At 38.7% G+C, this 12,596-nt stretch overlaps 2 protein-coding genes across 2 annotated transcripts in view; one reads left to right on the forward strand and one right to left on the reverse strand.

Annotated features, from left to right (window-relative positions):
* Positions 1 to 4,788, reverse strand: part of LOC148909382 (uncharacterized) — a 5,239-nt gene extending 451 nt beyond the window's left edge. Inside the window, exons 1-2 of the mRNA XM_089034113.1 lie at positions 4,229 to 4,788; positions 2,413 to 3,164 (exon numbers count right to left, since the gene is read on the reverse strand). Of these exons, the coding sequence (XP_088890239.1) occupies positions 2,413 to 3,164; positions 4,229 to 4,664 (1,188 nt within the window). The 5' untranslated portion in view covers positions 4,665 to 4,788. The remainder of the gene's footprint in view (positions 1 to 2,412; positions 3,165 to 4,228) is intronic.
* A 348-nt stretch (positions 4,789 to 5,136) lies between these two features.
* On the forward strand, positions 5,137 to 7,295 carry LOC148909383 (uncharacterized). Its single transcript, XM_089034114.1, has 5 exons — positions 5,137 to 5,517; positions 5,879 to 5,952; positions 6,056 to 6,147; positions 6,495 to 6,604; positions 6,691 to 7,295. Exons 1-5 carry the CDS (start codon positions 5,137 to 5,139, stop codon positions 7,069 to 7,071), a joined length of 1,038 nt encoding a protein of 345 aa, XP_088890240.1. The 3' UTR covers positions 7,072 to 7,295.
* Positions 7,296 to 12,596: the final 5,301 nt, after the last annotated feature.

Here is a 12,596-nt window from a genome sequence, read left to right on the forward strand (position 1 = left end):
ACTCGCTACGGAGAAATGGCTCTGACATCAATGGTTGAAATAGCGACCGGAAAAGTGCGGCATCCTACATTATTCACTCTTGTTTTGCTTTGATGTCCATGAAAGTGAGGTTTATATGCGTTGATACACACAGGAAAAAACGCGGACGATGTATTTTTAATATGCGTAAGTCGTACATGCGTTTTTTCCAGTGACAATAAGAAACTCATTAACCCATTAACCTCAGCTGCATTTCAAACCGCTAACATCTGTAATATTATTTGAAGCATCAATTTTGTTTAGTCTAAACATATGAATTCATCTTTTTTATTGGCAATATATGCAATTTCATTCATAATTATTTTAATTCATCTAATTTTAAACTCATCAAAGAATTCATTCAATTTTCATTTTGACTATCTAGTTACTGATGCACAGTTCAAACAGTTTATTTTTGATAGCTTTGAATATTTTTCCTGGATGATACTTTACTGTCATCTCCATCATCCGTACAATTTACGTTGTAAAGGACAAACAATTAATACTCTTTCTTTGTCAATAACATCGTAAGCAGCAACAAACGGCTGTGTATCCTTTGTATGGGAATGAATGTAGAGGGGCCCTTCCATTTCAAACAAGTTTCTGCCACCAAATTTCATGTGGTCTGCCAATCCTGTGTCTTTCTGGATGTCGCTGATACCATCGAACCTTTGCCATACACAATGATTCCTGCTTGCCATCAATTATAATGGTTTGTTTAAGAAAGAAATCGACAACACCGGGGCGCAAGTCAAATGAATCGGTCTCAATACTGCCCACTATATTGGCCACACCAACTTGCAAGAATGAAGGAAGAACGTTCCAGTCTAGAGTCAGAGGACCCTAGCTTTGTCCCCGAATATCCAATGGTACTAATTCTCTCAAACGTATCGGTAACACATTCAATGACCGAGTGTTGAGGTAAAATTGTTTCATAAGCTTTAAAGAGATATTCTGTATAGTCATCATCAAGAACATCAATGGATCGAGGTGAAAAACATGAGTATGCATTCATATTGCTCCACTCTAAGCAACGTAGTACTTGACCAACTGAAAGATTAAGTGTTGATGGTATTGATGGGATGCTTTCGCCAAGTGTTCCTACTTGTTGTGCCTCCTGAAGAAGTTGAAATACTGGTTGGAAAGTTTCTCGAAATCTCTCTGGTAAAGGGATATCTCTTAGTTCATGCTTTTGGAGAAATTTTCTCATGATTTGTATTTCAACAGATCTATTGTTAGTTCGAAACGCTCCTAAAATCCCATTGAAACGTTCGAAGCTGAAAAGCCAAAATGAATATACAGGCCCGTAATCTAAAATACATTGTTTGAGGTGCAGGTGTAGATGCATGTTTGGCGTAACACGTTCCTTTCCATATCTTTTTTCAAACGATTTACAAAATTCCACTAGGTAATCATGTCCTTCTTGTAGCTCTTCAGTTGTAATAAGTGGAGAGCAAAGGTGAAAGCAGGACAATACGAATAACCTCCACAGCTCCAAATCATCTGTTGGAACGATATTCCAAATTCAGAATACAGAATACAAGAGAGTCCATGTTTTCCACTGATCAGCAGTAAATCCTCCAAACGATGTTGATATCTTTTTCGGGAGACGCCCAATAAATGATGGTGCTTTGACGTCATCTACCTTTTCCTGGATTTTATTCAAATTTTCTTTAGAAATAATTGGCGTTTCAGCATTTAGCCATACATTTTTCATTAAATGTTTTGCTGTCCCTAAAAACAAATTGTGCATAGGATCAACAACATGGTAACGAGTACAATCGAAGTAAGGCAACTGTAAGAGTTCAGAATATCTTGTTCCAGTGGAAGTTTCAATTTGGTTTCGTTCATCAGCGGTTGTTGCATTGAGTATTTTCTGAGCCTCTCTTCGATGCTCTTCATTTGTCCTTGGTGTATCGTCATCTTCGAAACCTGAAAAATCCATGCTACTAAAATCTCCGGGAAAAAATCTTGTGCACTTTGAGCACCCTCGGTGAGCAGTACATCCTAAGAAACCGCAAACTTTTCTTAGTGCAGGAATGTCACAAGCAATACAAAGGAGGGCAGCTCGAAACATCTTGCTGTTCTACTCCCATGAGGCCGAACTTGGATGCCTTCGTGCCACAATAAGTTCAATTCGGCTACAAGTGGTTGTAAGTACGTATTGATATTCAATTTGGGCTCGTGTGGACCAGGTATTACCCCAACTATTATTACGTTTTCCTCTTTGTACCTTTCTTTTCTCGGAAGATTTAGGAGGACCATATATATGACTCCAACGCTATAGACACTGTGCTTAAAAGGCTGAAACCAGTCAACATTCAGCATAAAAGCATAATTATTAGGCTGGGCAAGGAAAGGAGTGCCGTTAAAATATTGCCAATCTTTCCACACTTGGCCATCGTAAATATCAACTAAAATATCGTCCGGTACATCCCGATTTCTCCAAATCTCACATTTTTGTACAAAGTCTGGTCGCTTAATAAAGTGAGTTAGAGTGTCTCTGATGCTTTTATAACAATAAACTTTATGTGGGTACAATTTTGTCTGTCCATTTTTCAAACGAATTTCCTTAAGCAATTCCGCTCCACAAGGTGTGCGGCGAAACAATTGACGGTGATTCGGAAAAGCAATGTGAGAACATGGTTTAGCAATGACACGCCCGAATCTTGTTGTTATGCAGTCTTGAAAACGGTATAGGGTGTCGCATTTCGGACAAACAACATACTTTGAATGCTTATCTTTAAAAGAAAGATAATTTTTCAAGAGTTTGAAGGAGCTCGGGAAAACCAATACTGCGGTTGGGAAAATGATTGGCGAAAGCTCACACAAAACCTGAAAAATCGCTTTAAAAAAGGCGAGGAGAATATCAATGCCTCGGTCTGGTACAGAAAAGTATGCAGACCAAAAGCACACAAACAAGGCAATCCAGTTAATAAGGGTCACTCGGGAACTTGCTTCGACGGCAACGCTTATTTCTGCACTAGATTGTTCAAAATCTCTTTCTACGTCTTCGATATCAATATCCCAAGTTTCAACCAATCTCCTTCTTTCATTTCCTCTTATCTCTTCATGGTCAGATTCACTGTCCAACTTGTCATCCCAAAACACTTGATCTTCTTCCTCAAAGTTATTTATTCCGTCTCCTTTAAACATAAGCAAATACGATGTATTTTATTCATTCGGCATTGTATAACTGCAACATAGTATAAGATAAAGTCTGAAACCATTATAATACTAGAAAAAAAAAATGTCAGTAAAAAAACCTCATGGGCTAAGGGACCGGTCATTATTTAAGTTGGGGGGGGGGGGGGGGGGGGGGGAGAAAAAATTGGGGGGGGGGGGGGCCTGAAATTTTTGCTAGTGAAAGTCTTGAAATTTAAAAATGACTTTTAGGGAAAATTTTTAAATTTTTTACTACAATCCATGGGGGGTTTTCGATAAACTTGGATGCCTTCAAATGGGGGGCCTTGAAATTTTTTTGCGTCACTGACAATTTCTCCTCCACCCCCCCCCCCCCCCCCCCCCCCCCCCCCCTACCTCCAACTTAAATAATGACCGGTCCCTAAATGTATAATTTTGACCCAAATTTTGCTCTGAAAATAAATGATTTCCATTGAAAATAAAATATAAATTTCTAAGTCAGCAAAACAACAATTTATAATTCGTGAAAGAAAAATGATAAATCGAAAATAAAAAACCCAAGAGACATATTAAATAAATTACTTATAATTGTATTTCTCTAACTTGACAAACATGTTTTGCCGGATACCATGCTATCTCAGGATGACCACAGTCATGAATTGATTTGGAGACAAAAATGTACAGCAATATCCATTTGAACATAGTAAATTCTTTTTGGCGTTTTAAATGAGTTATCTCTAGCTATGATTTTATAAACTCTTTGAATGAACCTTTCTGAATGAACACTGAGGTTTTAATGGCAACCATAAGCCGATTACTTAATAATGCACCCTTCTTAAAAGTAACGGTGAAAACGAGGCTAAGATAGAAATAGAAAAGAATCATTTGTACCTCTAACTTAATCTCGCTTCAATAACACTAATGCTTGGTAGTAAATCCAATAGGGGAGCTAGATCATGTGCAAATCAGCCGCTTGTTAAAGATTCAGTCTTTTATCTATGCAGTTTGACTTTAACATTTAAAGATTATATAATCTAATCATCAAATAAACGTATAACATCAATACCTTTTTGTGAAGTAGCTGGTAAGAATTCGTCACTTGATGGTTGGTTTGTATTTGGCACATCAGAGGAGTCTTGATCAGTTTGGTCCAAAACGTTTATCTCGCTGTAGTCATTAGAAGAAGTGTCGTTCTGGCCGTCAATCTCGTGAGTGAAAATACTATCATTTGAGTCTTCGTCGTCATTCCGCTGTAATTGCCATTGATTTGTTAAAGGATCATAAAATTCTTCTTTGTGACGGCAAAATACTCTGTAATGTAAATCTTCGTTACAATGAAAGCAATGATAACGCTTTGACATCGCAGAAGACATTTTGTTTTCCAGAACTATATAATTAAAAAGACGGTGTGTATCATTGGGATAATTACTCAAAATCCAAGCATTTTGAATGGCTAACAGCCATATTCCAGCGTAATAAAGTTCCACGTCCATCAACCACATGCCACTGGACAAAAGCACGCCGGATCTTTATTACCGCGCCCTTTTCCTTAGAGCTGTCACTGTTGGCGGCAGATAATGGTACGATGGTTTTAGAGCTAGAAGCTAATCAAGTTTATTGCAATGATATTTCGTGAATCTAGGCTTTAGAAAAAATTTCATAACTTTATAAAATGGAGCAAATAGCTTTAAGATAATAGATATATTACTTAACATGAATCCTGGATACAACTTCAGCATTTTTATAAGACAGTTATTCCTTTTTTTATTATTAGACTTCATTATATGAACGTATATGTCATCACAAGTCACGTGATACGCCGTGATAGATAGGGGGTAGATTTGTTCGGTGGATGTGCTTATTCGTTCATTCGCCTTTTGGTCACAAACAGGTAACAAACTCTGTCGGTCATCTAGTTTCCCGCACATTCTATATCTTTGCTTATAAATTGCGTTCATTCGTCGCGATCAAAAAATGGGAAGAACATCTACACCTTTACCAGGACGCCCAATGCCAATCCATTCTGTTACTGCAACTACCAGTACAAGCAGTACCAGTAGACATAATGAAAATGGCGCCAATTCTCAAAGGCTTAACATACTTATTCCCTCTGTCCCTGGTGGTAACGAGGATGTGCTAAGAGAACACAGAAATCGCCTATTGCAAGCAACAAGCGAGAATGAGAACGTTGACCCCGACAGCGAAAAAGAAGAAATTTCTTCAAATTTCGAAACGATTGTGAAACAGTTTAAAGAACTGCAAGCACAAAACCGCCAAATACTAGCCGCCTTAAAAGAAAGCCAGCAGAACAAGGACAACAGCAAGACCAAGATTACTGTCTCAAAGGCTGTTGCAGTAAGTAAAGTGGCAATATTTAAAAAAGCAAGCTATTTTTATTGATAATTTTACTGGGAATTCTTGGCGCGAAGAGTAGTTGGTATAATTATGCAGCGGTATAATTTATGCAATGCTAAAATTGGCGGGAAACCCGCCATGGTAGTGGTTAATGCTACCAAACTTTACTATTGATTTCCAATAACAAGACACTGAATGATAATGATAATTTCCTTTTTTGTAAAGGAATTGATTTGATTTCGATTTTTTCCCCAATATTATACAATCACAGCCATACAAATAATGAAAACATTATTACTATGTCTAAGAATAACTTAAGGTACATCTTATGATTTTAATGAATTATATTATGTTATTACAGTCTGAAGTACGCTTGGTAGCAAAGAAATTACGGGACAGGGAAGAAAACCCTCTTATATGGGATTTTACTAAAGCGTAAGTATGAAAATTTAATAAAAATGATCTTGTCTGAATCATCCATAGTTTCTTTCCATATTAAGTTTCCACTTACCACTCAAATATGGCATTTCCTAATTAGTTTCAGAGATGACGTCAACGAACATATTAATAACGCAATAAGGGATAGAGTTCTGAATGTTCATAAGGATGTCTCTGCCGTCGAGTTAGAAGGTATTTATGTATTTTATATTACGAAGTGCGAAAGGCCTTATGCACCTATCAAAGTTAACCCGGGGGGGAGGGGTGAGGACAAAGGGTGGTGGTGGTCGGGGGGGGGGGGGGGAGGGGGTAACGAAATCCTTTTAGAAATATTCAAATGCCGAAGGGAGGGGAAGCAGTTTGAAATAAAATAACATGGAAAAAAAAAAAAAAGAAATAAAAAAAAAGAAAAAAAACGAAACAAAACAAAACAAAGCAAAAACAAATGGATGCTAAAGGAGTAATTGTCGGCCAAATGCCAAAATTTCTAACAAATTTTGTCTCAAGTTTTAATATATGGGTACTTGATATAATTTCAGCTGCCCTTAAAAGTCACTTTCTGACGAGAAGAAAGAGAAACAAAAGAGAGCGTTCAGGGGCCCTTGGAAGGCATCAAAAGATGCAGCGGAAAACACAAAGAAAACAAAATGTGAGTAAACTGAATTTGCAACGATTATGACTTTGTTTAATAAGAAACTTTGACTGACGGTGGTTTTTTTTTCTTTTTTCTTTTAGCTCCTAAAATCCAGATCCAAGGCAGCGGACTTGTCAACCTCGCTATCACCAGGGGACAAAGAGAAAGTCAAGGCAATTATGAAACTGGAGTATATGTCATCAGAGGAGTCGATGTCAGAGGCGGATGACCAGGCTGATGACGATACAGCGGACAGTGGCTCTAATAACGAAGGGGGCCCTACTAAGCAGAGTAAAGTTTTAATAAAACACCCTCTGCCATGGAGAAGCCCCCTAGCTAATCAGTTCATGGAAAGCATGGACCGAAAGGCAAAAAGGAGGCTGTCAGAGCGCAGTCTCACCATGCTTTTGAAGCGGAAAATCGGGGAGCCGTCAAGACGCCCAAGGCCATCTGGAGGTCCCGAATGGGCATTGAGAGCCTAAAGGTTTTTATCAAATCAAGGGCACTGGGACACCGAACGTGGTTGGGGTTTCTACGAGTTTTATGAATTAAATCTTGTGTCACTGTTCCTCCGTTCCTTTGGCCTGATTTCTAGGGTTTTCGTTCTTCTTTCGATTACTTGAACGTTATACTCGTTTACTTGAAGAAATCCAAAGGTCAAACGGTATAGCAGCGGCTATTTAAGCCTATTGACCTTTGGATTTCTTAAAGTAAACAAGTATAATGTTCAAATAATCGAAAGAAGAAGGAAAACCCTAGAAATCAGGCCAAAGGAACGGAGGAACAGTGACACAAGATTTAATTCATAAAACTCGTAGAAACCCAACCACGTTCGGTGTCCTTAATTAAGTTTTTGCAGTTATAAATGAAGTGTACTACTACAGAATATCTAAAAAGAATCGTACATAAGCCACAGATCGATTGACAACTAAATATATTATGATCTCCTTTCACAAATTCTGTCACAAGATGAAACAAACACCTGTAATTAATTTACAGAACTAGCATTTTCAATTAGTTGTAGTTAACAAATTGTTCATAGTTAATCAGTCGTCAAGAAAAGGAAATTCACAATAAAAATGTTTCAGTATGATTTATGTCTTTTTTCCTGCTTCTTAGTATAGGTTAGCTATGTTTAAAGTATGAGGTGGTTGTCACGACATATATCGTTTCTATTTTTTTTTTGGCCTGCCATAAGTGACAATAGCTGAAGACTGATAATATAGTTAAATTTAGCAAATATGATGAGCATAATTCAACTGAGCAAATATGGCTAAGACGCGCTGGTACATCTGAGGCATTAAGGGGGCATTAATCACATATACGGTCAGAGCATATCGCATGGTATATGTAAGGCATAAATCACATACACGGCCTGGAAAAATACAGGGTATATGTAAGGCATTAATCACATATACCGCCTGGGCAAAGACAGGGTATATGTAAGGCATTAATCACATATACGACCTGGGCAAAGACAGGGTATACGTAAGGCATTAATCACATATACGGCCTGGGCAAAGACAGGGTATATGTAAGGCATTAATCACATATACGACCTGGGCAAAGACAGGGTATATGTAAGGCATAAATCACATATACGGCCTGGGCAAAGACAGGTTATATGTAAGGCATAAATCACATATACGGCCTGGGCAAAGACAGGGTATATGTAAGGCATAAATCACATATACGGCCTGGGCAAAGACAGGGTAAATGTAAGGCATTAATCACATATACGGCCTGGGCAAAGACAGGGTAAATGTAAGGCATTAATCACATATACGGCCTGGGAAAATACAGGGTATATGTAAGGCATTAATCACATATACGGCCTGGGGAAACACAGGGTATACGTAAGACATAAAACACATATACGGGCTGGGCAAATACGTGCACATATCAAATGAGCATTCACATTTACTACCGGGTAAATGTATGGATGATATGATATCTGCTATATATTTGCCGTTTGGGATTTTACTGGGCCATACGGACTTTGCCATCTGTGCCCATGGGATAAATGTGTAGGTACATATCATATACAGTCATTGGGCAAATATTGTTTACTATTAGTCAAATATGATATTTGCCCATATATTTGTCTATATGTTTGCCTACATGACAAATCCATTTTTTCGTCGAGTGGAAGAGGACAAGGAATACTTGTTGCGTTTCCTGCGACGCACCACTGGCATCTACGATGGGGCTGCGAGTGCTAACCTGTGCTCCTAGAATGCAGTAAACAAAGGCTTCAATGCTGCAGTTAATCCTTGCTAGGTTTTTCAGTCCAATGCCCTTTGCGGCAAAGAAAGGCGCCCAAGGATACTACTCTTTGCTCTGAATGAAGTAAATTAGATTACCCTTTGTTCCGCTGCCTCCTAAGTCCGAGAATTCGTAAGAGCTAGGATATCCCATGCCCGGCGTTTCTATGCTGGCGCCAACATACGAAGCATAGGCGTAAGTCTCTCCTAAACCATGGGCGGCACCCTCTTTGTTGCGAAAATCAGGGTTGGTAAGCTTAAACTCATTCTTTAATCGCTCCCATGCGACTTTGTCATATTTGTTATCCTTTAGGTCAAAGACAGTGTCGCCCGGAAGCGGCGCTCCTAACTCAAACAATATCCTACGAATAGTAAAAGCAACATGAAATCTTAGGAAAGGAATATGGAACATGTCCGCGGCTATACCACATCCTTTAGTAGCAGCCCAGACAGCAAAGTTTAACTGCTGCGGCCAATACCGCATGTTGGGACCTGATAACCATTCTCTGGATTCTTTCCCTGAGGTATGTTTCATGGCAGTTTCTCTAAAGATGTCTCTGACCTTTGTCTTGAAAGTCGTAGGACCCACGGGAATTTCTAAGGAGGTAACCATCTTAGCAAAGTCATCCGCCCCGCCTTTGTTGTCGTAAAATGGGTAATCCTCTGTTGTTGTTAACAAGTTTGCAGGAAAGTTAGGCTGCACTTTCTGTTCAGGCTTTGGTTGCTTGGCGGTCGCCTTTGGCTTCAAGTCGGCGTTGCTATACATTCTAGAGCCTTGGTAATAAATACCATCGGGTCTTCTTTCGAACTTACTAGGGTCTGCGCGTGGAAACATCTTCCTAAAGGCCCTCCAATTCCGGTAATCCCGGTTGTCGTGGTGTGGCTGCTCCTCGATATCATTCCCAAAAGCGTCGTACATTAGTATATATAATGCATGTTATACCATCAGCACCTAAGTTTAATCCTGATCTACCCAAGGAGGGTCCTAACGAACTAAACGCAGAAAACTTTCGTCTGAATAAAGCGAACTTAATCCAGGCTTACTTGGAAGGGCAAACGAAACACTACGAAAAAGTTAGGAAGAAATACGTCAGAGCACGGAGTACGCTACATAAGATTGCGATAACTTCAGGATCCATATCTGTTGTGTTGACGGGCTCCGGCGTTGCTACTTCGCTTACTGGACCGGGAATAATTGTTGGAGTTCCTTTGGCCGGCGTTGGGGCAGCCTGTGGTATTATTTCTGCTGTTGCTACGGGCATTATGAAACAGTTGTCAAGCAAGATATCCAAGCATGACACGACAATAGCTCTGTCAAGGGCTAAAGTAAATACCATTACCGATCTTGTCTCAAAGGCTTTGCGTGACAGAAAGATAGACGACGTAGAATTCTCGCTTATCTTAGCCGAAGAAGAAAAGTACGAGAAATTAAAGTCGGACATAAGGAACTAAAAAACAGTCATAAAAGATCTTTCCGAGGAATCTCGCAAAAAGATCTACCAAGAAGCAAAAGAGGAGCTTCAAAGAAAACTCGCTCGGTAAACATCTGCTTTGAAAAGAGCGTAAGAGGATTCTATTTACATATCGAACGTCAGTCTGGAAATTACGCGTAATATTTATGCCATAAGATTCACTATCTTCTTGGAATCCATCCTAACAGGGGGTGGTTGGGGTCTATTTTGTAAAATATTTCGTAAATTACGTCAGGGTAATAAGGAATATCCTTATTCAGCCGACAAAACATCCACTCGGCTTTTGTCATATCAGAAACCTCAGGAATAGACTTACCGGTAATTTCAGGAAAGAAAAAAAAATTAATTATTCAACGAATTTGACTAGACCAATTCTCTTGTACCCAAAAATATCTGAATTAAACAGTATTTCAACATCTTCTAATTTAATATTGATGACAGACAACTGTTGTTTAAAAATGTCATGAAATTTTTATTCTCATTAAGTATTAATAAATACTGTTTAATGTACACGCCTAAATTCACTGCAGTAAGTGCTAGCAGACGTGAATGTTAATTTAATTAACCCGTAAAATAGTGAGTCTCTTATAGACAGCTACACAATACACAGTGTATAATTCAAATGATGTCCTCATAGTAAAAGAAAAAGTTTTTTCGATCGAACAATAGTGATAACCTACTAGATTGCAAACAAATAAATTAAAAAAAAAAAAACCAGCGAAAAACTAGTTACTAAATAGTAAAAAATATTGCTATTTAAACAATAGAAAACAATATAATGTGCCACAAATCGCACTATTTTTTAGTATCAAATTTTCATGATTTATTGTTTACACTCTACGCAACATCACATCGTAAAAACTAGTTGAGGTTTGACGGGTTATGTGTAACAACTCGACATAGATTTATGTGCATTTTCTTAAGTGCGTGTTCATTTTATTGACGCAAGACTGCCATACGTCTTTTTTGTCTTGCTCCTGAATGTTGTACATTCTATATAGGAAAACTTCTATAAAATTATACGCTTTTCTATTAATATGTCTTTTCCCTGCCCTTCCACCTCTTACCGAACAATTTTTTAAATCGTCTGCATTCGGGTACATTGCCCGCAGCAGACCGACACAAAAACTACCTCTATCGGCCCCTGAACTTTCCTTTAGATCTTCCACAAACTCGTGAGAAGGTATTTCATTTGGAGGAGGGTGAACTGTTAAGTGAATTGCTTGCGATGAAGGGGGAGCTTGTGCCGTGAAATTAATAAAAGGAAATAGGTTCTCGGCTGGTTGTGTTGGGAAGGGGAAAAAACCGGATGGAAGTGTGTTTGGATGTACATCATTAGCGTTGAAAGCTGCAAAGGTGCTGTTTGTAGGAAATGCAGGAGATGTGCAGTTGATAGGAGTTGCTGACAATGTGCTGTTGACAGGAGATGCTGCAGGGGCGTTGTTGTAGCAGACGGCTTGAACACTCGAAATTCTTTCATTAATTTTTGCGATATGTTTCATTTGATCCGCCAGCTGCATCTGTATACTTTGGATATCACTTTCAACTTTAGAAAGTTTCAACAGGACCGTTTCTTGAAACGATGCTTCACTTGACTGACCATTGCTTGGCAGGGAAAACGGTATAGGCATCAGCCCTGTAATATCTGTCGACGATCTACGGTTGGGTGGGGTAGGGGTTGTGTTTGGTGTTACTGGCTGTGGTGTTGGAGTCAGAAGGACCGGTCTCATGGTTTTGAGCATCTGGTCATCCTCGTGACAGTGGATATCATTTGTGTTTTTGATTGACCTCTCTTGGCTCCATAGTACATGTTCTTCTTCTGAAAAATGAATGACAAGATTAAATAAAAGGTAACAAGTATAAATATCAATTACCATAATGTATCTTTTAAGCTATCCCATTCTTGTTTGGTATCTGTATTGAGCAAAGACCATACATCATGATTACCCAATTTCATGGTATTGATGGTAATCGTGTTACAATGAACTGCGCAGCAAAACATGCCTTGTTCTCAAGCACAAGTGAATGGGTCAGGACTTTCAAAAAAACAGCAGAAGCACTGCTGTATGTTCACAGCAAGAACTACCTCCATAATGACATCAAAGGTGATAATGTCATCATTACAGAAAACAATGGCTTCCACCCCATCTTGATATATTTTGGTAATGCATGCACCATTTCTAATGGTAAATTTTATAAACTTTCTGCACAAGAGAAGGAAAAATATAACAAAAACCATAGGCATACTGCACCAGAACTCATTAGAGGCAC

Source organism: Actinia tenebrosa, unplaced genomic scaffold, assembly GCF_029948245.1.
Source record: "Actinia tenebrosa isolate PJP-AT-01 unplaced genomic scaffold, QUT_ActTen_1.0 PGA_scaffold2__45_contigs__length_23673736, whole genome shotgun sequence".
Taxonomy (NCBI): Eukaryota; Metazoa; Cnidaria; class Anthozoa; order Actiniaria; family Actiniidae; genus Actinia; species Actinia tenebrosa.

What these genes read in the sequence shown, in the direction of transcription:
- LOC148909383 (XM_089034114.1), top strand. Translation starts at nt 5,137, where the DNA reads ATGGGAAGAACATCTACACCTTTACCAGGACGCCCAATGCCAATCCAT. An exon ending in CTGTCTCAAAGGCTGTTGCA is followed by an intron (nt 5,518 to 5,878) that starts GTAAGTAAAGTG and finishes ATGTTATTACAG; the next exon opens with TCTGAAGTACGCTTGGTAGC. An exon ending in AAACACAAAGAAAACAAAAT is followed by an intron (nt 6,605 to 6,690) that starts GTGAGTAAACTG and finishes TTTTTCTTTTAG; the next exon opens with CTCCTAAAATCCAGATCCAA.